Source organism: Podarcis liolepis, assembly GCF_965112155.1.
Source record: "Podarcis liolepis genome assembly, chromosome: 9".
Classification (NCBI taxonomy): domain Eukaryota; kingdom Metazoa; phylum Chordata; class Lepidosauria; order Squamata; family Lacertidae; genus Podarcis; species Podarcis liolepis.
In genome coordinates, this window is record NC_139564.1 from 42,029,189 (window position 1) to 42,055,028 (window position 25,840).

General features: G+C 40.1%; 1 protein-coding gene and 1 long non-coding RNA gene across 12 annotated transcripts in view; one reads left to right on the forward strand and one right to left on the reverse strand.

Annotated features, from left to right (window-relative positions):
• Positions 1 to 18,023, reverse strand: part of LOC310714769 — a 20,430-nt gene extending 2,407 nt beyond the window's left edge. The window contains exons 1-2 of the long non-coding RNA XR_014530057.1: positions 17,943 to 18,023; positions 14,734 to 14,819 (exon numbers count right to left, since the gene is read on the reverse strand). This is a non-coding gene — a long non-coding RNA (uncharacterized lncRNA). The remainder of the gene's footprint in view (positions 1 to 14,733; positions 14,820 to 17,942) is intronic.
• The window catches only part of RAPGEF2 (Rap guanine nucleotide exchange factor 2), a 153,699-nt gene that overhangs the window by 105,994 nt on the left and 21,865 nt on the right, over positions 1 to 25,840 (forward strand). For all 11 annotated transcript variants that reach the window (XR_014529989.1, XR_014529990.1, XR_014529991.1 and 8 more), the window contains 11 exons: positions 1,562 to 1,693; positions 11,976 to 12,153; positions 12,479 to 12,615; positions 14,552 to 14,710; positions 17,978 to 18,130; positions 18,410 to 18,574; positions 20,824 to 20,931; positions 21,021 to 21,224; positions 21,335 to 21,443; positions 22,507 to 22,753; positions 23,339 to 23,496. Coding sequence is in view for 8 of the 11 variants with exons in the window: in XM_083520201.1 (XP_083376327.1) it covers positions 1,562 to 1,693; positions 11,976 to 12,153; positions 12,479 to 12,615; positions 14,552 to 14,710; positions 17,978 to 18,130; positions 18,410 to 18,574; positions 20,824 to 20,931; positions 21,021 to 21,224; positions 21,335 to 21,443; positions 22,507 to 22,753; positions 23,339 to 23,496 (1,750 nt within the window). In the remaining 3 variants the exon portion in view is untranslated. The remainder of the gene's footprint in view (positions 1 to 1,561; positions 1,694 to 11,975; positions 12,154 to 12,478; positions 12,616 to 14,551; positions 14,711 to 17,977; positions 18,131 to 18,409; positions 18,575 to 20,823; positions 20,932 to 21,020; positions 21,225 to 21,334; positions 21,444 to 22,506; positions 22,754 to 23,338; positions 23,497 to 25,840) is intronic.

Consider the following 25,840-nt stretch of genomic DNA (forward strand, 5'->3'; position numbering starts at 1 on the left):
ATGGATGTTATTTTGTGTGTGCAATGATTTAGTTAAACAATATAATAAGATTCTTAAGTGAAAAACTAGGCAGGGTAGATTAGTTTTAGAGTTGTGCAAGATTGTATAAGTGTTCTTATTAGGTGATGTAGGGAGATGTTGCTCTCTACAATGGAAACAGTGATCTTATGTAGGCTCTGCATTTCGAAAGTAGAATCTAGTAGTGGGGAAGTGCTTTGGAATGATCTTATTACTGTGCTTAGCTGACAAGTAGTAGCTTCTTCCATAACCTCCCACTGTCAATATCAGCTGAATCGCTTCAGGCTCAGCTGTGGAAATATTTAAAGAGGACTGTGTGGCTCTTTGGAGCCATGCTTTTCAGTAGTGTCTTGTAACTTCTTTAAAAGCTATAGTTTGGGTAGAGGGCAACCAGATAGAGACTAATTTAGCTGAGCTCCATCTTCTGCTGGTTCATTTCCTATAGGGGAACTGGAAACAAAGAAAGTAGCTAGAGCAGATAGCAAAGGCAAGTTTATTATTCCTGTCCCATGCAAGTTTATTATTCCTGTCCCTATCCACTTTCATTCTAATTGAATGAGAGGGTCTGGAGTGTGGCAACTTTCCAGAAAAACCACTGGTAAGGATGTCTAAAGCTTGAGAAACTACCTCCAAATTCTTATTAAGTATGCAAGCATCACAGGGGTCTGTATCCTTTGGTTCCTCTGGAAATTTGTGAACTATGGGAGAAGCATAAAACGAATGGTGACTGTTGTTGACCAACATAGGTTCTGAATGAACAGTTAAGGGTTAGAGAGATAAATAATTTTACTATTTATTTGTTACTTCAGATTACTGCTTAGAAAAAAATAGTACAACCCCCCCAAAAAAGTATTTTATGTTGTCAGCCAACCTGTGTTTAAACAACAACAACAAAATCATAGCAGCTGAGAGGTTATGCTAGCCATGAGCATCATGTTTTTTTTAAAAAAACCAGACTATAGAAATTTCAGAGCTTTCTTTGTTTAACACAATTTCAGTCACTTACATGTTGCATGATACATAGCTATAGTTTTGCATTTCTGCCTCACAAATTAAGTAATATTTTCCTACTTCTCATTAGTTTCTAAAAACTGAATCAAACAAGTTTGAAACATATTCCAATATTTAAGCATTGCTCCCTCAACCCTACTTGGCACAAGTATTTGTGCATTAACAGGTGTTCATCTCACAAAAGCCAGTGACTACCTCCTAAATATAGTCATGGTAACTCCCACTGATTCCTTTGAGACCGTTCACATGATTCCAGTGGGAATCATGAGTAAATGCTTGCTAAAGGGTTTGTTCTTAGCAAGTCATATTCCATTCTTAACATTTACAGCAACAGCCATAGTAATGTTTATGTTTGTCACATATTTACAAAGCATACATTTGAAACACCCTCTCAACCCTTCTGTCCTTAAGGATTTGCTTAATGAATTTTGTATGGTTTTAGTACTGACGAGTACTGTTAATCATTCAAATGTTTATGAAGTGAATGCCTAGGTACACAATTTAATTATGCCTTTTCTGTTTCTGTCTACAGCTTCCTGCAGATTTCACAAAACTGCACCTTACTGACAGTCTCCACCCACAGGTGACCCACGTTTCATCTAGTCATTCAGGATGTAGTATCACTAGCGACTCTGGAAGCAGCAGCCTGTCTGATATCTACCAGGTATGATAGCGAACAGTTGTAACTGAGCTAAGTCAGTATTTTAAAAATGGCAACCAGCAAAATCACTACATGGAGATTGGGAGAATTCGGTTAAATTGTAGTGGTTAGTTTCATAGTCTACAGAATCTTATACCCACGCCCACCCATCTCCTTTCCCTATTCTGTATTCATGTATTTTTTTTATTAGAAAACAGATTCATTTGCAAATGCCAGTTAGAACCTTTGGAGGCAAATGCCACTTTATAGCCCTACTGATTGAGATACACGCTTTCCTACATGCTTAATGGAGGAAGACCTTGTTTACTCTGGGTAATTAGTAATTTGGTAGAAATCTGGATAATATGAAGATAATGATGGGAACATCATGCTTTGTTATTTCAGTGCAGTCATAGCAATTTCAAAATGGGTTGCTATCCATTTAAGTGGAAGGCAAACTATCCAGATGTCATAAATAAAACTTGTTTCTTACAAAAGGGTCTTTACTTTTGAAAGGCGCAATCAGTTTGCTCATGCATGCATGTGAAATAGCTAACCTTCTACAAGCGACATCTTACTATTTGTTCCACTTTTTTTTGTTGGCTGGTTTATTTAACATATCAAGTGCCCTTCAACCAAATAGTTCCCAGTGCAGTTTATAACACAAAATCAGGGCAAGAGCAGACATGAAACAAAAAAATAAACAAATAAATGATTAGAAACAGTAGGTTAAAATAATTAAAACTCAGATTAGAAAGTGAAGTAGAACAGGAAGAGCCTAGCCTGGGACTGAACATGTTTCAATGTAAGCACGTTACATACAGCTTGAGAAGGGTTGTGCTAGTGATCCTAGGTTCAATCCCAGGCATTCCTTATAAGGCTGGGAAAGACTCCTGTATGAAACTCTAGAGAGCCACTGCCAATCAGCATACACAGTAGTGAGCTAGATGGACTAATGGTCTGAGCCAGTATAAGGCAACTTCCTATGTTTCTAGTATGTAACGTAATGGGAAATAATTAGTAGATTTAGGGATGTGCTTCATAATACTTTCAGAGTCCAAAACATTGTCACGAAGAACAAAGTAAACAGCTGTTGGTGATGGTGGTGGGGCATTTCTGCAAGTTCATTCTATGATTATGTCTTAAATTGTATATTAAGAAATGCCTAAGGGGAAAAAAAGTTTGAATTCAGAATAAATGTAGGATGTAATTACTAAAGGTTGGGATTGATTGTCCCACAATAAAACAAATATTGTGAGAAGGTAAGGGTCAGATTATAGATACGTAGTCTGCAGCTCAGTTTGACCCTTCTGCTTTTGTATTGATTGGAATACAAAGATGTGATCTTGAATGGTAATGATGATTGTGTGAAGATTGTTTGCTCTAGTCTTATAGAAGAACTATAATGTAGAGCAGGGGTATGGAACTGCCAGCCCCTGGACCACTTAAGGGGTTCCATTTTTCCCAAGCTACACCCACCCATCAGCTGATGTTGCTGGTGGTACCAACTGTTGGGCAAGAGGACAGGGTTTAGAAACCCTTCCCTTCTTATTTAAGGATGAGGGGGAGACGGTACCACTGCTGTCTTCCTCCTGCTGAAAGGAGAAGCAGAGCAAAATGCTGTTTGAAACAGCTCTTTAAAGAATGGGAGAGACTAGGTCAAATGACACTTTGCCGCTTTAAGCCAGCCCTCATGTTCCCTTTAGACAGACGCAGGTGGCTGGTTCTAACAGCACTTTGCCGCTTTAAGCCATTTCAGGGGCTGGAGAGACAGATGCTGGTATTTTACAAGCAATGTGTCTTCAAGAGAAACCCCCTTTCACAGTGGAATTAAAAAAACAGGGTTTTCCCTTCTGTTTTCTGATCTTCTGTGAAAGAGGCTTCTCTTGAGTTTAATGGTGCTTGTAAAATAGGCTTCTTCTTCCACGCTGCTTCCCCACACCAGATGAGGAAAACCTATGTTCGGGTCTTGCAAGGCGGCTTTCCCCTCCCCATGGTAGGCAGAGAGTGTGATGGTGGTACTTCCTGAAGCTCAAGTGAAACCCCTGAAAAAGCAGGATTTCCCTCCTCTGCCTTTGCAGATCTGCAGCTAAACATATTGTGCCTGTGGGGCGCTTCAAGCAGTCTGTAGGTTAGTTTAAAGTTTTGGAAATCATTGGGCCAGTTTGCTGGTCAACTCCATTGAACTGATAATTGTCAAGTGGTAAGTTTGGTGTCCAGTGAACAATATGTTCTAAATATACTATCAAAGCTTCCCTATACTAGCTAACTCCCAGCAACAGGAAACTAGCCCAAATAGAGTGTGAAGCAAATGGGATTCCTGGAAGCAAAACACTGTATTTTTAGGGCCAATGTGTTTTTTACTGGTGAACCTTAAAATGACTCAGATAATTAGTGCACATCACATCCTTTGGGATCACCTGTCCTAGTTGCTTACTGGAAAACGCAGACAAAGGCACATTAGCCAAATGCTGCCTTCCACACACACAAAAAAAAAAACCTGTGAAAAGAGGCACCCCTCCCCCATTCTCAGGAAACTTTCGCATTTCTTTTGAAATTTTTCGGGAGCACAGGGTTTAGAATTTACTTTATTGCTCCAAGGTGTTGATGGGTTGGGTGTACATTTCTCTATACTTTAAATACCGTATTTTTCACCCTATAGGACGCACTTTCCCCCCTCCAAAAATGAAGGGGAAATGTGTGTGCGTCCTATGGGGCAAATGCAGGCTTTCGCTGAAGCCTGGAGAGCGAGAGGGGCCGGTGCGCACCGACCCCTCTTGCTCTCCAGGCTTCGTGCAGCTCTCCACAAGCCATGGGAGCCCGCGTCGGGCTCCCACGGCTTGCGGAGAGTTGCCTGCATGCTGAAGCCTGAGTGCACTGAGCTCAGCGCGCCCAGACTTCGCGCAGCTCTCCGCAAGGCGCGGGAGCCCGGCGCCGGGCTCTGTCGGCTTGCGGAGTGTTGCCTGTTCTGGGGGCTGGGGTCGGGGGAAGCTCGGGCTTCCCCCACCCCAGCCCCGCACCTGGGGAAAAAATAATTCCCCCCCTTTATTTCCCCCCCAAAAAACTAGGTGCGCCTTATGGGACGGTGCGTCCTATAGGGCGAAAAATATGGTATTTATTAGTACTCTGCCTGGGATTTTTGATCCATAGGAGGAATTACCTCACAACATTTTCTACTGAACTTTAAATGAAGTGTGGGGGGAAAGGGAGGCTAGATACTGAATTCCTGAGCATGGTGCACTTGCTGATTTTGCTTTTTAATGGAAGTTCTTCCTTTTACCTTTTAATGTCTCTCAACACTGATTTATTTAAAAGTAAAAGGCCTTCACTTAAAAGCATAACAATGAGCAGTTGTCAAGTACACAGCTGTCCAGCTGAGAATTTAAGGTGGTTCCAGAAAAGGAAAACACACAGGAAGGTTGAAGAATGGTAGATAGAGTACCAGCGAGATGATTTGTAGAATGATTGAAAGAACTTTAAGAAACGTGCCTTGGCCAACTTGAAAGTAACAACAAAATTGTGCACCTACCCATGAGAAGTTCTCCACACTTTCTCACTTCTTTGATACTTTTTTTCTTAAAAATAATAATAAGCTATTCAGCTTAATTTTCACTGGGGTTTTGAAGGTGGAATAACCAAAAACAAAGCAAAAGATAGCCTTTGGCCGAACTAAATCCAGAAGATAAAATCATTGTAAGTGATAGACTAAGCAAACATATATTGATTCAGCAATATTAATATAATGGCTTCAGTCTTTGGCTGTATCATGTGACTATTACAATATAGCACTGATTATCCAAGATATTCAGTCTAGATGATAACTCAGGGAACTAGTGCAATCTCATGACTTATTTATATCCTATTGCCCCCCAAATCAAGGGGGTACCTAGTGTTTTCCTTCTTTCCAACAGGTCTGTGGCTTAACCTGTTTCCTTTAGGGACTCCCTCCATCTGGATGACCTTATTAAGCATTGAATTACAACAGAATTGAGCAGCCAGGCATTTGTTTAGTCTTGCTCTTCTGATGCAGTGAACCATCCAAAATTACAAACCAAATCAAAAAGCTGAACCAAGAAGGGAATACACAGTCTTGAGATATAAAGAAAGCTACATTGTTCAATACATTTACATCTGGAGGCTTCTTGCAGAATAAGTGATCCTGAATACAGTAACTTCATCCCATTAGAGTTGTACTTACGGATATTGGCCTTGTGTCATCTCAGAGTCTTTTCTTCATACTTTGTACATTGGTTCATGTGCCCCTTATTCTGCAAGTATCTAGTCAATTTCCTTTATGCTATTGTGTCATAATGTGTATGGTGCATTACAAGATAACAAAGTACAGGTCTCTACCAGGAGGAACTAACAAATCTAATGTTCAACATGGAAGCAGTAGCCTAGAGGGTAAGGATGATGAAAGTAAGAGCAAGCCAGTGCAGGTGTTTAGGGAGGGTGGTTTTATAGCCTGAACAATGAATGATTTTGGCAGCAAAATAGAGGATGGAGAGAGGGCTAAATGTGACAACAGCAAGCTAGAGAGGAGAATAGTGTAGCAATTCAAGTTGGGGGATGATTAGATCATGAACCAAACTGCTGCACAAAAGTCAGTGGGGCTATTTTCATAATGTTGTAACGGGAGAAGCAACTTGACTTAACAGATTGTATAAAATGGAATGGAGGAATTAAAGATAAACTCAAAGCTGATCAGCAAGTGTCTGATCAACAAGTGGGTAGTAATCTTATCAATGGATAAGGAGCATTTGCAAAGACAGTAAGGTTCAGTAGGAAAGTTCAGCCCTGTATGTATTGAGACAACAATGAAACATAAAACTGGGAAACCAAAAAGCAGTTGGAAATAAAGGATTGGATGTAGAAGGAAAGTTCTTGGATGGAGAGGTAGAGTTGGGTGTCATCAGTGTGTACTGAAAGCCACAAAGTTTAATGAAGTCACTAAGGGACAGTATAGTTAGAGAAAATAGCAGAAGGCTGAGAATAACTCCCTGTGGAGGTTCAGCAGAGAAGAACTTTCCCTATGGAAACAGTGATCGAGTAATTAGACTGATAGGAAGCAAACCAGCTAAGAACAGAGCCATAGAAACAGAGTACGTAAAAGGAGTGAAGCAGAAAAACTAATGAACTGTATTAGAGGCAACAAAGGCACCAATGAGAAGAAGATAGAGACCTCTTGGATCTGGCATTGAGGAGTGATTTGATGAGGGTAGCTTCAGTGGGGTTCAAAAGGTAGAAGCCAGATTAGAGGGAGCTAAGAGAGGAATTGAGAGAAATTTAAGACAGGGAAGTATGTGGCACAGTCCAGAAATTTGAAAGCAAAGGGTAAAGCTCAGATTATTTTTTTAAGAATGTGAAAAAGAGAGGCATGTTTAAATGCAGGGAGGAAAGAGCCAGAGGAAGGGGAGAAATTTAATATGTGGAAGGATATTTGTGATAAAAAAGATGACACCCAGGAGTCAGGATCATGGGGCAGATAATAAAGGACAACATAATAGTCAACCAAAGAGAAAACGAAAATTGGTTGAAGTAGGTTTAAGAGGCAAAATACCTGGAAATGAGAGGAAAGATGTGCATTTTGGATACTGTGTTCATGATTGTGTGATGAACAGAAATTCACATTTACATGAGTAAATCAGGACCGTGTGTGTGAGGTGGATCTACCCTTTACACCTGAATTTTGGTCCAAGCAAAACTTTCCCCTTAGTTTGGTGAAAAACAGTAAACTGGTATGCGATATATGTCAGAAACATAATGCAAGGGGGAAGAGATAACCTTCCTCCTAAACAATAAGATCATACTTGTATTGTCCTTTCCTCCTGGCAACAGCTGTTTAAAAAATGACCACATATCATTAGGCTGTGTATTCATCATTATGTGTTGTTTGACTCAAAGAGATTGACTTGAGGATGTTGGCGAAAGGCTGGGGTATTTAGAGGGGTCAATAGTTAGTTGAGAGAGCTGGGGCAAACAAGAGTTGGTTGATGAACTGTACTTAACCCCTGAAGAGCATAAGGGGTGGGAAGACATGGCAGAGAAGTAGGCAATGTTCCCAAGAAAGCCTTGCACCACTTGACTGCAGGTGACAAATGGAGCAAGAAGTAGAATATACAGAAGGCAGAGAGTGTGCATGTCGAAGGAGAGAATGTGTTGCTCAGATTGGATGAACTCTGTGGCACAAGCTGAGCATTTCCAAGTGAAGATGAGAACAAGAAAGTCATATGTTAGGGAATGCATCCCAAAGCAAACATAGAAGGAATGAGGGACAGGAGATGGGATGCAGCTGTGTCACAGAGACAATGAATGTTAAGTTCAGGAGGAAGGTACAGAAGTTGTCGGAGTCTGAATGGAAAGTTGAGAGCGGGCCAGGAGGTGATACAGGATAGAAATATAGAGATGAGATGTAAAGGGGAACAGATTTTTGTGGAATGAATTTGGGAGGCAGTGAAATGAGAGGTCAGCAGAAGCAGGGAGAATTTGGAAGTGCAAAGACCACCACCACAGTAACCTCCAGTGAGAAGTGTGTGGAAGAAAGTAATTTGAAAGGAAAGGGCAACAACAGTGTCAGGAGGGGGCAGTAAAGTATTTGTGAGCGCTGGTATTATGCTTATGTAGAATTAGTAGTTGTTTATGACATGTGAACCATAGAAATTAAAATGCATATTTTGCTTTGTAATGTTTTGTTCTGTGGTGCTGTACTAGAAACTACTTTCTGCTTTCACATTGTTGCAGGTGACTTTGTTTATAGGTTGGGAAATAGATGAGTATGTTACTTTATTGAATTGAACAAGCACTTAATAAAAACTACTATCCATCATTTGTTATTTAACATAGTCTAGTGGACAGAAATAAATGAACTAGAAAATGAATTGTGGAAGATAAGAGACTTTCGTAGTTCTCATAAGGTTGATATCCATATATATTATACTTACTCTTTTTAAAATGGTAAATTATGTAAATATTAATTTTACTGACTACACTGTGGGTTTTGTTAGTGTGGTTTCTTCCTTTAGTTGTTTGGGCACCTTCTTATGGCAACATTCACAAATCACACCCAGAAGTAATGGTTCACCTTATGTTTGATTATGGAGTAAAAAATAGTAGCTACAAATATTACTTATGGTGTTGTGTGCTCAGTTAACTCTTATCGGTATTTGCTTCATATGAAGTATTTAATACTGCAGGTTTAAGAGCAACTATGCAATGAAAATATATTCATAGACGTCCCTTTGAGTTGAATAAATCATGAAGCTGAATCTTGAGATGCTTTCGGCAATAATCTGAGAATATTCCTGTTTGTTTCTAAAATTGTATGTCATGTGTTATACATAAAAGACAAATCCATTTAAAACAAGAATTACTTGCCAATATGAAATCTCCTACAATCATTATTTGTAAGAGGTCATTGAGGTTCCTTTGAATATACTGAAAAATTCTAATACTTTTGCAGGGTCGGGGTGAGCAGTTTGCTCTCTGCCCTGCAAAACAGTAGTATTGTGTAGCATTCAAGCTTTTCTTGGAATGTTGTGCTATCCCAAATTTCACGTCCGTAACGTGGGTAATACTAGGTAAGCAAACATCCAATACCTTCCCCACATTGCCCAAAGGCTGGAGTCACCATACCTCATGATTTAGACTTCAATTTGGATGTTAAGAGTCGTCAGTACACCAGTACACCACGGTACCTGGCCACACTAATTTAAGGGGCACTTACCTTCTTTGTTTGTTACCTATTGAAAAAAATAATAAATGGATGTTATGGTGCCAGTTTTAAAAATGTGGTCTTTATGTAGAGGCTGCCATGAACCACTTTTGAATAATTATTCATCCATATGGTGGTCATAACTTTTTATTGGACTTTGATGCATGGTCTGACCTAATGGCATTATCATCAGCTGTCCATATAACCTGGCCACCCTGTGGAGGTAGCTTTTAATCAATTGATTAAGTATACTCATACACCCCAAAAAAGAAAAAAGAGAAACTTCATCATATTCAGCCAAACTTAACACAAGTGATATTCCAGTTTGACATAATTTCACTACATACCTAGATGCTCAACAGATTGATTGAACTTGAATTCTTCCACCCCAGTACAGTTTATTTAGTTTGAAGTGGTGTGTATCATTTGCACTAGTCCACAAATACAGCAAAAGCTAATCCTGACGAACTCCTTGAAACAGAGCAGTAAAGCCTAGGCTTAGGAAGCAAAGGCATGTATAATAATCTGTCACTGGGAATATTATACAATTGACATGGTCTTGTTGCTTCATTTCAATTTTTGAATATTTGCTTTCAGTTAGGGTGCATCTAGACAAGTGTTTCTGTTGCATCCTAGAAAGGTGTTTCTGAACTCCAGTCTTCAGAGGTTTAAACAGCAGTGCAAGGCTATTTGCCAAAAAAGCTTTCAAAGAGCACTGTAAATACCCTACGATCAGGATTCTGCACTGTGAAGCTCCCCACACCTGTCATATTTGGCCCAGCAGGGGTGGGAAGATAAGAATGTGACTCTCTGGCCAGAAAGTTTTCTCACCCTTGTAGCATAGCATCCTGTTTCCTACAGTGACCAGCCCCAGTGTCAATAGAAAGTTCACAAGCAGGGCGTGAGTGTGAAAGCCCTCTCCTGGTTTACAGAAGCATGCGGTCTATGATCCTTAAAGATAAAGTCTATGCAAATAGTATAGTTTGTGTTCAACATGGCTAATAATTTGTTTGCTCAAGAAACAAAGAAAGTGACTGTATACTAGGTCAGGTTTATAGACCTTAGATTTTCTGCTAAAATGGCTTTTAACCAGAGATAAAACTTGAGGTCCTGGAAACCTGTTGCCTGTTAAAGTAGATGATACTAGATTAGCTGAACAAATCTGGCATGGCCACATCATTGGGCTGAAATAAAGTACAGTGTATTTGGGTAGTTAATGGATTAATACATCTAAATGGAGTCTATAAGTGAAAAGGGACTATCAGTTAAGACTAAAACAAAAAGTTTATGGAGGGGGGCAGATAAATTTGTTCCAGTAGGAAAAGTCTTTTCAGTACAGTACTTGGAATAGCTTGGCTAGAGTGTCAAATCCACAATTTTTATGCTAGAGCATTTATCCAACTGTCCATTGAAAACAACTTTTTAAAATTCTATAAGGATAGAATATCTGTGGAAAGTCTAGAATGTGCATCTCATATAATCTCATATCTCAAATTAACATTTTTTTTTTAAAAAAAAACATACTTGACCTTTTCTACTGCTATCTGACCTTTAATATTTTAGCCCCAAGTCTAGTAAACATCAGTTTGGAAAGCAATGGTTTACAGATCATTCTCAATAGTCTTCATCTCCTTCAAATCATAACAGTTGAAGCTTAGCAGATGCTGCGGCAGAAAAAGCAGCTTTATTTCAGACGGCAGGCAAATATGTTTGGGATTTATTAAGTGTTTCATCTTAGAACTGAAACAATAAAATGTATTCACCTCTGGGTACCTATTAATGACCTTAAGCCATGTGTTGGCTGGATTTTCTGATTTCCATATGATCGACAGAGCAGATTAGAATTGGGAGATAGTGTTCTTCCTCTCTGGTACACGTACAGTGTCTGGAAGTTAACTCCCATATCTGATAGACAGGCTGTTTGCAATCTTACGATACAAATGTGACCTGCATCCAAATGCTGCAGCATGGAGTTTTTCTATTCATGGTACCATCCATGTCCTCTTGTAGGATACCCTATTGCATTCCAGCAGCACCTCAAGTTTTCTGCCCCAATCAGACATTATTCTGTGACCAGTGAGCATTCCAAGTCCTCACTGAGCTGTTCCTTTGCATGGAGTAGGGGTAGAGGCTCTTAGGTTTCTGTTCTTGAAAATTATCTGTACTTCTACAAAACACAGAGCTCCCCAAAGCATGCTGAAGCATCCCATTTGCTTCTTGGTAGCTCTGCTTTGCCTTTGGTGGTGCTCACCTGCTGAGTTCATGACTGAAGTGAGTGATTAATTGATGGCAGTATTCTAGGTTTCATCGTGAACATGTAATACTTTAGATGAGTTTGAAAATGGGACTAAGCAGCACTCACAAATATATTAATCTTGCTTTCAATATAAGCAAGGTGTGTCTTTTTTACACAAAATACAGTGAATTCCTGTTATATACTTCCCACAGGTAATGGTAAAGTGCTGAGAAAAGATGAACCTTGGCTTGTCTGTGGAGTAAATATTAAATTCGCTGCATGTACATGTTTTGAGTTGTATTTAGTATTATAAGAAGCCACTGAATGTTTTTTCTCTCGATACTTAATGATCATTTCAGGCCACAGAGAGTGAAGCTGGCGATATGGATCTGAGTGGGTTACCAGAGACAGCAGTGGATTCTGAGGATGATGATGATGAAGAGGATATTGAGAGGGCTTCTGACCCTCTAATGAGCAGGGATATTGTTAGAGATTGCCTGGAGAAAGACCCAATAGACAGGACAGATGATGATATTGGTAAGCTACCGTGGAAACCCAGCAGAGGAAGATGTTAGTGGCATTTGCAGTTTCTTTAACATGTATTTTATTTTCCAAAATTTTACTAAATGACACTTTAACAAAAAAAGATTTTTAATATAATAAACAAAAGGAAGTTGTAAAATGCTTGAAACGTAGTATGATTTATGACTTGTTAAACCTGTAGAATATAATGAAAATACAGTACACAAAACATTGTGGAATAATACAATCTTAGAATCCCATGGCATATTCCTAAAATCTCATTATCAAGTAGTTGTCATTGCTTATACATGTTTAACTCAGTGAGTTCATTATTCTTTAGAACAACTCCTGGAATTCATGCATCAGTTACCCGCTTTTGCTAATATGACAATGTCAGTGAGGAGAGAACTCTGTGCTGTGATGGTGTTTGCAGTCGTAGAAAGGGCGGGGACCATAGTTCTAAATGATGGAGAAGAGGTAAGTAGTTGCATAATTCAGTGGTCCTTCCTGAGAGATCTAAAACTTCCTTTTTATGTTCTTAACCCCCCCCCCCGATAAAATATTTTTGCACCGGTGCTTACAGATTTATTTATTTATAGAAATTACAGATTTGCTGAACAGAATATTCTTAATGTAGCTTGGACTTAGACATACATTTGTAGTAGATCACAGAGGGGTGTAATGTAGCCTGAATGTTATGCCAGTGAAAAATGGTATTAAATGTATGCAGCTTCCTATGTTCCTGTATTTGCAAGCCCTTCCTTACAACCACAAGGCTTCAGTTTGACTGATAACATCAGATGCAAATTAGTGGCAGCAACTGCAGTGATCTATAACTGCCAACTGCCCCACCCTCCGTGTTCTAAAACTGCCAGCTTGGCTTAGAGCATCTTTTGATCAGAGGAGTTGAGGAGAGTCAGGAGTGAAAGCGATAGAGTGCTGTCTGGTTTGGTTGTGTGATATCAGCGTTGGGTGTGTGATATCAGCGTTGGGTGTGCGATATCAGCGTTGGGTGTGCGATATCAGTGTTGGGTGTGTGATATCAGCATTTAGTGAGCGATACCAGCGTTGGGTGTGCGATATCAGCGTTGGGTGTGTGATATCAGCATTTAGTGAGCGATACCAGCGTTGGGTGTACGATACCAGCGTTGGGTGTGCGATATCAGCGTTGGGTGTGTGATATCAGCATTTGACAGATAACATCAGATGCAAATTAGTTGCAGCAACTGCAGTGATCTATAACTGCCAACTGCCCCACTCTCTGTGTTCTAAAACTGCCAGCTTGGCTTAGAGCATCTTTTGATCAGAGGAGTTGAGGAGAGTCAGGAGTGAAAGCGATAGAGTGCTGTCTGGTTTGGTCGTGTGATATTAGTGTTGGGTGTGCGATATCAGCGTTGGGTGTGCGGTATCAGCATTGGGTGTGCGGTATCAGCATTGGGTGTGCGATATCAGCGTTGGGTGTGTGATATCAGGGTTGGGTGCGTGATATCAGCGTTGGGTGTGCGATATCAGCGTTGGGTGTGCGATATCAGTGTTGGGTGTGTGATATCAGCGTTGGGTGTGTGATATCAGCGTTTGACAGATAACATCAGATGCAAATTAGTTGCAGCAACTGCAGTGATCTATAACTGCCAACTGCCCCACTCTCTGTGTTCTAAAACTGCCAGCTTGGCTTAGAGCATCTTTTGATCAGAGGAGTTGAGGAGAGTCAGGAGTGAAAGCGATAGAGTGCTGTCTGGTTTGGTCGTGTGATATTAGTGTTGGGTGTGCGATATCAGCGTTGGGTGTGTGATATCAGGGTTGGGTGCGTGATATCAGCGTTGGGTGTGCGATATCAGGGTTGGGTGTGCGATATCAGGGTTGGGTGTGTGATAGTAGCGTTGGGTGTGTGATATCAGCATTGGGTGTGCGATAACAGCGAGTGTTGTAGGCATGGGGAAAGTGTGCTCGAAGTGTACCTGTCTGCATGCAGATCCTGAAGAGAGAGCAGAGCAAGCAAGTGTAAGAAAGAGCTTGAGAGATCAGGAGCCATGTGTCACACAGCCCTCGGATGGTTTGGCAAGCTCAAATGTGACCCATGGGTCTGAAAAGGTTAGCTGTCCTGTTCCATACTGCTTATAGGAGAAGCAAATACAATGTTTAATCTTCTTTGCCTTAAAAGTAGCTGATAAATAAGGCAGCATATCCAGTAGATATGTCTGAATCTCCTTTAACCTCTGTACATGTGTAAAGTTTATGTTGGTAAAACTGCAGGATCTTGAAGGGTTTTTTTATTATGTATACGTGTACTTTCCCACTTTTTTCATTTCCCTTTTGCAAGCATTTATTGAAAAACAAATTCACACAATGATACCTAAAGAGTGAAATGGTTTTCCTATGTTTGTATGTCTCAAACTCTATGTTTCATTTTTAGCTGGACTCCTGGTCTGTTATTTTGAATGGTTCTGTGGAAGTAACCCATCCTGAAGGAAGATCAGAAATATTATGCATGGGAAACAGTTTTGGTGTTTCCCCTACCATGGACAAAGAATACATGAAAGGAGTAATGAGAACCAAAGTGGATGATTGCCAGGTAGAAAATAAAATCTGAATTACCTGTTAGAATAATATGCAAATATATGACAGGCTCAGATGTAATGCTGAATTATTATTGGTGTGTTTTCCTCTCTTCTCCAGCACAGCTGTGTGGAAGAGATCAAAATATGTGGTTACTCTATGACAAAGCTGGCCAGTGGGTTGGATCCAGAATTCCCTTACCTTCCACAGGCCACTTTTGACAGGTGGTCAGGATCACCCACCTGCCACTCACATAACATATAACATAACACAACACAACACAACACAACACAACACAACACAACACATCAGGTGACCTAACTTTGAACCCATGGCAAAGGAATCAGGAGCCACTCTTAAGAGCATCCACTTCCTCCTTTGTGGTCTCAGGATGAATTCAAGCTATGCTTGCGAAGGAACGTTTTTTTTCCTTTGCAGTCTCAGCTTGAATTCAAGCTGCAAAGATTCCTGCCAAGAGTGATTCTTGCATTTGGCAGTGGATTTAAATTCTGTGCAAAATGCAAGTGCCACTCTTGGAAGAGATGACTTCATTCAGAAGTTCCAGTTGGAGAGTTCTAAGTGGAGCCAATCGCCAACAAGGCACAATTGACACTAAATTTACACGAACAGTTCCTAAGTGGAACAAAGCAGAGCGTGCATTTGATACAAAATGCAAAAGACAACAAATTTAAGTCCCGCACCAGGAGTACACTACTCTAGTGTGTCTTTGCAGCCGCAGCTTGATGCTCTTCACACCTGCTGTCATATGGTATCAGCTCTGGGACAGTTGGGTGCGGCTGAGAAAAAACAGCTTTGTGAGTGCTAGACCCCAGGAGGAAAGATGGGGCCCAGCCACCTAGGTGAAGGCAGCCTTGTGGTACAGAGACTCCCTGATGCTGATACTAGGCTCAACGCTCACCAGCAGCATCAGGCAGCCCTGTTCTGCAAGGCTGGATAGGGTGGCTTGCACCGTACACCTTGTGAAGTGGTGCAGAGGCTGCCTGATGGTGGTGCTGGGGCAAAGCATACACTTGGCTACTGCCTGGCTGCCTTCACCTGGGAGGGTGGGCTGTGTCTTTCTTCCAAGGGAATACAACCACCCCATGAAGAAAGAGGTAGCCTGCCTGCTTGGGTGAAGGCAGTCAAATGCATGGAGCCTGACAGGTTCGGTGCTCTTGGCTACTACCACCTAGTCCATCTTCTGGGAGTGGAGGGCGAATGGGCTATCTCTTTCTCCTAGAAAAAGCTTGCCCACCTCCCCCACACCAGCCAAGGTGGAGGGAGCCTCGGAAAGGAGCCTGCCAGGCTCCATCCCAGGGCTCCCTCCATCTTTGAGGAGGGGAAGGGGTGAGCGGGCTATCTCTCTCCCCTCCAGAAAGAGGTAGCTCACCCACGCCAGCGAAGGCAGAGGGAGCCTCAGAAAGGAGTCCCTGCCGCTCGCACGCCATAGATCTGGAGATCTATGCCTGATCTATGGGTTTGGGAAACGTCAACAGGCTTTCCCATCTGGATAAATGGGTCTTAACTGACTACTTGTTAGGGTCTTCATCCTGTTTTAAATACGTTTGTGTTTTAATTTTTTTAAGAATTATTTTACATTTAAATTGCCTTGAAACTATAAATTTAGAAGGCAATTAATATAACAAGGGTAGCAACAACAATAATAAACCACAGTATGAAGTTGTTTACTAAACCATAAAAAGAACAGCCAAGGGTTATCCAGGTTTGGACAACTACCAACTGGGGTTGATCAGTTAGCTAAAACCTTAAGTTAGTTAAAAATGGAAGTGACTGCTTCTGTACTCCTACCCATCGCTGTGCCAAAGAAGGAATATGGAGAGGTGAGCTGGCCAGCCTGAGGCTCACTCACATAGCACTAAACTGTATTGCAGCTGAACAAAGCCATTATGTGCCATAAATATGAGAACATTAAGTGATGTAAACTTGTGGCTGTACTATAACTTCAGTGTCTCAAGCGCAGCCTCATTGATCTGTCAAAAAACCAAAATGAATATCCAGTGTTTGTGGTTAATGAACCTATTTGCAATACTTGTAAGTAAAGATCACATTCTTATGAATTTTAAATGAAAGAATATTAATTTGAAATATATGAATATTTATTCATTTCTTTCTTTGTTCTTAAATGCTGTATTTCAAGGTAGAGCCCGCCCAATGTGGCTTACAAAATGAAATTAGTTTGTATTAAATACAGGATAATTTAGATTCATATTCTTAACAGAGAGAGAGAGGAGTGCCTTACTGCTGCTGCTTCTCCCTACAACGGCCTCAGCAGTTGCAGTTGGTAGTTAGACAGAGAGAGAATCTCAGCTGCAGTTGTATCCAAGAATATAAAAAGCTGTGATTTTAAACATTCCAGTATAAAAGGGAATACATTCATTTCTGGAACCAAAATAGTTCATCAACAACCCTCGGTGATAAAAACTGGACATTGCACAAGTGTGGTGTGTTCAGTTAAAAACTTGCATGTTAGGACATGACTGTCAGGTGGAAGGAATCACATATTTTATTTTACTTTATTATGCTTGGCAATAATATTCTGATTAAAAGGGGGAAATAGCTGCTTATTTTAATTGTAGAAGCAACTGTTAAAAAGGCATTTTCCTTTCATCATTTACTTTTTATATGCCCTCAAGATGGAAATTAGGAATTTCCTTAAAATAAATGTCAAGTCAAATTTAGCTTTTATTTAGGGCAATAGGAGAAGGATAGAGATATGAGATTTCTTTGATAGGCATTAATTCATATTTTATCAATTAATCATGCACTTTCCTAAGGCAAGAATTATAACAGAATATATCATTCTGGCTTATTCAACCACTTAGTGTAGCAGAAATGATCATAAGGCACATTTGGATATTCATTGCATAAAGCACTATATCTGCAGTGATAACAGAAAAATTGCTTATGGTAGCCCTTGTGATAGTGAACAGTTCCAAAATCAGAGAAGTAGTGGAACCTGTAGAAGTTCAACTTCTGCATTTATCCTGCATTTAGCTGGAAAACTAATTTAGAAAAATATGTATGTGCCATAAAAGTAAAATGAAGGTAATAATAATGAGCTCTAATGGGGGTTATTAATCGATCTCATGAAGTTAAAGGTCTGACTTCATAGTTTCTGCTACATTTGAGGATGGCAAATCTATAGCATCCCTTACACTTGGGACTAAGGTATTCTAGACAGCAGGACAGGTTGGACAAAGTACTCTTAACATTTTAGAAACCATTACCTTTGAACTTGTCTCTTGCAATCTATTTTCCCTAGTTTGTGTGCATAGCTCAGCAAGATTACTGCCGCATCCTCAACCAAGTGGAGAAAAACATGCAGAAGGTAGAAGAGGAAGGAGAGATTGTTATGGTTAAAGAACATAGGGAATTGGATCGCACTGGAACAAGAAAGGGTCACATTGTTATCAAGGTATATTTTTTATACTATAATATACCTAATAGCAGTTTATCTATTTCTTTCAAACTACAGTCTTCTTTATTTATATCCTAATGTTATACAGATGCTGTCTTTTTTCAGACTTTTTAATGAGAAAAACCACCAAAGAACTATTCTTAATTGCTGTGTATGGTACTTTGTGTAAATCTGGTCCAGTAAATGTATGTTAACTTCAGTGAGAAAAAAAAAGGGGGGGGGCTCAAGCTGAGATGCATTCATGTGTATTGATATTTGAACATTTACATTTTATAGGGAACGCCGGAAAGGTTGACAATGCATTTGGTGGAAGAACATTCAGTGGTTGATCCAACATTTATCGAGGATTTCCTGTTGACCTACAGGACATTTCTTTCCAGCCCGATGGAAGTGGGGAAGAAGTTATTGGAGTGGTTCAATGATCCTAGCCTCAGGGATAAGGTTGCATTAATAATGACATTCTAAAATATGACCATATTTAAAATACACTAATTAAACAAATTGTAAAGTGGTCTCGGTTAGTTTAATTGGACAACAAAGCAGGCAATATTTCCCTCCCCCACTGGAGATAACATTTCTATGGAGGAGAAAAAGAATGTATATAATCTGATTGGCCACCTATGTCTATTTCACTACTTGTAGCAATGCATGTAATGAAAAAAAGGTAAAGGACCCCTGACAGTTAAGTCCAGTCGCAAACGACTCTGGGGTTGCAGCGCTCATCTCGCTTTGCTGGCCAAGGGAGCTGATGTTTGTCCACAGACAGTTTTTCCGGGTCATGTGGCCAGCATGACTAAGCTGCTAATGGCGAAACCAGAGCAGCGCACAGAAACGCCGTTTACCTTCCCGCTGGAGTGGTACCTATTTATCTATTTGTACTTTGATGTGCTTTTGAACTGCTAGGCTGGCAGGAGCTGGGACTGAGCAACGGGAGCTCACCCTGTTGCAGGGATTCTAACCGCTGACCTTCTGATCAGCAAGCCCTAGGCTCAGTGGTTTAGACCACAGCGTTAAATGTACCCATCTTCATCTGGACCTGAAAATCAGTTTTAAAAACTTTTGTTTGTGTTAATCAGATTAAAGTTTTCACATTTGACATTCATGCCTGATTAGATTTTAGCCAGATATGTGAAAGAGGTTAAAAAGCTTTAACTGGAGTTAGAAATGGGCAGAGCAGTCCTAGGCCCCAACTGGAAGCAGCAGAGTGGTGAGTTGACAACCACATTCAGAAACACACAGGATTGTCCTTCAGTGCTCCAAAAGGGAGCTTCACTGAGATTGGCTGGCTGCACTTCATCAGGAACTCCCTAGTGCAGCTGGTAGGGCTCTCAGCTCTCATCAGCTGTTGGGTGCTGACAGCCACCCTTTGGAATATGTTTGTAAGCGGCTTATATTCAGACCACTAGCAAATGGACTTTCAAGGGGGTAGCTTGTAAACTGATTGGTTCCCAAAAACTGGCTTTCAAAGGGGCTTTGTGAGCTCCTTTCAGGTTGTCATCCGACATCATAACGACACCAGATGATTTACAGGTGAACAGCCCCACCCACTTGGCCAGTGGGTTGGAGCAAGGAAGGATACAATACACTAGCCAGGTCCAATTCCTCAGCTGTGCACTAAATTTAAGGTGCATAGAATTCAGCATCCTGAAAGTTTGTTTCTAGCCTTTAATAGCTATGAAGATAGATATCTATTGACAGATCCAACAGGGTTATCCAGGGGAGAAGGGAGCAGACCTCTGTGATCTACAAAGTCCCTTGCTTCTTTCTTTCCATGTTAGGCAAAATATTCCTGCATTGCTGGTACCTGGACTAGGTGACCCTCGTGGTCCCTTCCAACTCTACAATTCTAGAATTCTATGTTTGGATGCCTCAATTCATGTTAGGTCTACGAATTCAAGCAGTTACTTTCAAATTTGTGGCATTGTAGCAGAACAGGGATTTTAGAAACTTGGAGGGTAACGGGTTCTCAACAGCACATTGTTGGAATTTCAGTTCCTGTCAAGGTCTATTTATGGATTCTTTAGACTCATTGTAACTTGCATTGAATTTGGTGTTTTGTTAGTGCATAGAAGTGGTAGTTGTACTGATTCCATGTTATTAAAATCTATATAATGAATAGTGGCTTCTGATAGTGACTCAGTTTGCTGACACAGCAGGAGCAAAGTTTTCCTTTTGAACTAAGGTAGCATAGCTAAAAAGCATATTACAGAAACATGCAAAATTGGAAATGGCCTTTAGGACTTTTTTTAAAAGAAGAAAAAGTAACCCAAATTTATTTTTTAATCCGTTATTTTTGTAAGACAGTTAACTGTTTGGAGCCTATTGCTTCAGAAGCAATTCTTTTTAAATTGCTACCATTTCAGCACTATAGTTTCATGAAGAGATATGGTGGTGTTTCTTATTTGCATAGAATTCTTGCAGTAAAAATGTAGGATACCAGGTTTCTCTTCTCTGAAAAGAAGTACGTGAAGGATTTTGTACAAATGTGAAGCTTTATGTTTAAAACCCAGTTTCTTGCTTTTTCTTTTTTTTAACCTGGTGGACTTCTAGAATTTTTTTTTCAATGTCACTAGATCAGATACTGAAGTATATGGTGTTGGGAAATGTCTAAAATAAGAAAGCAGCTGAAAAATAGTTTTCCTTGGGTTTTAAACTGCATTTATATAAAGAATTTATATTGTTTCTTTCAGGTTACACGGGTAGTATTGTTGTGGGTGAACAATCACTTCAATGATTTTGAGGGAGATTCTGCAATGACTCGTTTTCTGGAAGAATTTGAGAACAATTTAGAAAGAGAGGTATGGATTATTGGCAAAATAAGAGACTTGCTGTCCTACACTGAGGTGACTTTACATCTAACAAATGGCTCTGGATTCTCTCCCTACAGAAAATGGGTGGACATTTGAGGCTGTTAAATATTGCATGTGCTGCTAAAGCTAAACGAAGAATGATAACATTAACAAAGCCATCTCGGGAAGCCCCTTTGCCTTTCTTATTATTGGGAGGATCTGAAAAGGGATTTGGAATCTTTGTTGACAGTGTTGATTCAGGTAGCAAAGCCACTGAAGCAGGCTTGAAACGTGGTGATCAGGTATGTAAATTAAATTTCATCAAGGTTTTTCTTGGAATGCCAATAGTTGTAGTGGAGACTCCTCATCATTATGAATTGCCAGGATTCAATCCTTTTGTTCCTCTTTCTAGATATTGGAGGTAAATGGCCAAAATTTTGAAAACATTCAGCTGTCTAAAGCCATGGAAATTCTTCGAAATAACACACATTTGTCTATCACTGTGAAAACTAACTTATTTGGTAAGTTTAAAGCCATAGGTTTAAGTGTAACTTTTATTATAATGCAATAGTTTTAGAATTGTGTTGTGATGAGACCAGGAGTACCCTCACCAGGATGTCCTTAAAAGCACAAAGACAGCTTGTTCACTACTTGCCATCTTTTTCTGCAATGCACAACCATAGATGAGTATTGACCATGTTTTACAGTGCATTCCAGAACACATCTTTAAATTGTGCAGAACAGAATTTCCACAGGCAAGGTTGATGTAGAAAAAGATTCACTGAGGGTAGAAAGCAAGACATCCACACTTGCAATAAATGTTTCAGTCTTCATAGTTACTGCTTTATAAGAACAAAATGTGCAGATGTTATAATATTTTATAACAATTCAAAAAAACTGATAAAAAATCATAATAAGAAATGGAATCTATTTGCTGTCCAACTTAGTTCAGTGGGGTTTACTTCCTCTTAAGTGGGAATTGTAACCTTAAATTACAAATGTTCCCTTTTGAAGTTTAGGAAAGATTAAGGTCAGAAAAGAGTATTGCAGTAATGAAATTTAACTTCATACATAACATAATATGTATGTCTGCATAATGTTTCTAAAGTAACTACAGCCAAGACCCTTAGTGTGAAATGATTTTGGAAGCAGTGTAAAGTTACTAAAACTGTTTGTGGAAAATCATTCTTAGAGGCCCTTGTACCTCGCAGCATTCCTCTGAATATGTTGAGACAACTTGCATAACTATTGTGTTATGGCTTTCCTAGACTTGCTGCTGTAGAATTTTAGTTGACCTTCTGGAAGGAAATATGCCATAGCTTTTTTCTTGTTTCAGACATAAACGTGCCCTTGCTCTTTAGCTGTCTATGGATTTTTAAACTCTCTTTATTAGGTATAAGGTGAACAACTTATTTTGAGGCTTAATTCTATGCCCAGGAATAGATTTTTAGAAGTATTGTTAAGTCCAAGCATGGATTCTATTCAAATGTGAAATGCCACTTTGCTTTTCATAGCCCGTGCAAGAAGGGTATGATGTATTTCTTTTGAGTTTATTTTTCTATGTGTTTTCCATCTTCTGTGCAGTTTTTAAAGAACTTCTAACAAGATTGTCAGAGGAGAAAAGAAACGGCGCTCCTCATCTTCCTAAAATTGGTGATATTAAAAAAGCAAGCCGTTATTCTATACCAGATCTTGGAGTTGACGTCGAGCAGGTGATAGGATTGGAAAAAGTAACCAAGAAGAGCAAAGCCAACACTGTTGGTGGGCGAAACAAGCTCAAGAAGATACTAGACAAAACCCGCATCAGTATCCTGCCTCAGAAACCATACAAGTGAGTGTGATGCACAGCACCGCAGAGTGATTTCCATTATGTCAACTCAGTCTATAGTTTTATTGTATTGGTTATTGCCTTGAAATCTGCATCAGTATTAGAATTGTTTCTAAGATGTTTTATTGTTTTATCTCTTGTTGTTTGTTGCCCTAGGCTCCATTGAGAGGAAGAGCAGGATATAAATTTAATAAATAATATTAAATTTAGCCAGTTGAATCTCTGTGTAGAAATGGTTCATGAAGAATAAAATAAATATATCAACATTTCTTTTCCAAAAAAGGGGGGGCAGGGCTGCTGGAAATTTTATTACATACTTTCATGTATTCTGCATACATTAAAAACAAAATCCTGAGCTTTATTTATAATCAACATTTAGGTGTAACAGTTCCAATCTTGCTGGTACCTTACTAATGAATATGGCTTTGGTTAAAACTTCCTGTTGAGTAAGTTTGCCAAAGCAATGCTTATACTTTAAAAATCTGTAAGATGAATGGCTTATGTGGAAATCAGAAATACAGGGGGAAATAAAGCAATATAGGTCACGATAATATAAAAGCACTAAATTTGTTTTCCCCATCGTCATAGCGATATTGGAATTGGCCAATCTCAGGATGACAGCATTGTGGGATTGAGGCAGACCAAGCACATTCCTCCTGCTCTGCCGGTCAGTGGAACTCTGTCTTCAAGCAATCCTGACTTAATGCAGTCACATCACCGCATCTTAGATTTCAACACAACCCCAGGTGAGCCTCAAATTTTCATGCGTGTCCTTTGGGCTACTTCTGATAGGTGTAAGTGGGTACAAAAACTATGTTCCTCGAGTTAGGATTTCCATGTCTGCTTTACATAAAAATACTTCTTCTTTTTTAGGACACATAAATAGTCTGATCTACTGAAAAACTCTGTAATACATTTGTACCATTATTATTAGTTAGCACTTATTTATCATTGTCACTGTGCAAAGAGTGAGGGCATGCAAACCAATGTTAAAAGGACTGGGGTAATGGAAATGGATGTAGTTGTCCCTGGAACCTGAAAATAGCTGAGAAGCAGCCAAAACTAAGTAGAACAATTCAAGGTAGAAATTCTGAATGACTATGTCTTAGGGTGTAGATAATAAGACAGGAAAATGATTTTCTCCAAACATGGAGTTAGGAGACCGATAAGGAGACACATGTGGTCAATAAGCTTCACATTTAATGAAAGGCCCGGAAGATATGTGGGCATATAGATTCTCAGAAGCAGAGAGATTCAGTATTAGTGAACAGTATACAAAGTATTGCTTATTTATAAACAGGAGAAATGAAGTAACTATATTGTGTGGTATTACTTTGTTGATGGTTACATACTAGTATTATTATCTATTGAAAACCCTTTTTATACCACCTGTCATAAAAATATACATACTGGGACAGTTTACAACCAAATAAAATGGTACAAGCTCATTAAAATCACTTCCAGTATACACTGCTAGGCATTTTTCTTTGTGATGTTTGTTTTTGAATTGGCTTCTTGTACTCTATTTATTTAACATTAACGTATAATGCTCCCTTGAGGGCTTTAAAGAAAGTTGGGCTATAAACTTAAGCCACAATGCATACTTGAATAATAATAATAATAATAATAATTTATTATTTGTACCCCGCCCATCTGGCTGGGTCTCCCCAGCCACTCTGGGCGGCCTCCACAGAAACCAAAAAACACTAAAATATCATACATTAAAAGCTTCCCTGAATAGGGCTGCCTTAAGATGTTTTCTGAATGTCAGGTAGTTGTCCATCACCTTGACATCCGATGGGAGGGCATTCCACAGGGCGGGCGCCACCACCGAAAAGGCCCTCTGCCTGGTTCCCTGTAGCTTCGCTTCTCGCAATGAGGGAACCGCCAGAAGGCCCTCGGCGCTGGACCTCAGTGTCCGGGCAGAACGATGGGGGTGGAGACGCTCCTTCAGGTATACTGGGCCGAAGCCGTTTAGGGCTTTAAAGGTCAACACCAACACTTGAAGCTTCAGAAAATGTACAGTCTCAATAGTTTTCTTGTTACTTTGGACTGTGTTGGAGATGGGGGAGGCATTCAGGAAATCGAATGTACCAGAGCAGAAAGAATTCAACCTGTCAGAATTGCTGTTCCGTAGAGCTTGGAGGAGCTGAGTAGTGCTTAGGGAGGGGGAAAAAAATGCTTGCTGTGTTAAGTGGATTTGTAAATCAACATTTTAGTATGGGGATGTTCATGGCACAAGAGATCATGAACTTGCAATAACATTTTCCTATGCAATTGTTCTGTAAGTTGAAAAAGTCAAACCCAAGCTTTGATACCCTTTTCAGTGTCTTGCCAGACTGGCATTTTAAACCAGAGAATAGATGACTGCCTTGCCTTTTTTTATTTCAGCCTTGCTGTAAGCTTCAGGTTGCAACCTTATGTAAGATGTTTACTAGAGGTTACATTTTCCTTAGTTGAATTTGTTAAGAGGAAATGTGCAGTTCAGGTAGAAGGGCCTTTACAAATTAGTTGAGCAAAGGTTTAATATATTAAGATATAAAGAGGTTCACACACCCACAAGTGCAACCATAAAGGTAAAGGTAAAGGTACCCCTGTCCATACGGGCCAGTCTTGACAGACTCTAGGGTTGTGCGCTCATCTCAGTCTAGAGGCCAGGAGCCAGCGCTGTCCGCAGACACTTCCGGGTCACGTGGCCAGCGTGACAAAGCTGCTCTGGCGAGCCAGCGCAGCACACACGGAAACGCCGTTTACCTTCCCGCTAGTAAGCGGTCCCTATTTATCTACTTACACACTTCGAACTGCTAGGTTGGCAGGCGCTGGAACCGAGCAGCGGGAGAGCACCCCGCCGTGGGGATTTGAACCGCCGACCATGCGATTGGCAAGTCCTAGGCGCTGAGGTTTTACCCACAGCACCACCCGCGTCCCACAGTGCAACCAGACATGTCAACTATTCCATCTCAGTTTTACAGGGAAGCCACTTGGAGGAAAGCAATCCCCAGCAGACCTCAAATATACCCTAATCTGCACTTAAATTTCACAGTGGGTGGAGATGTAGCTGTGATACATCTGGAGTTAGGAAGAAAAGGG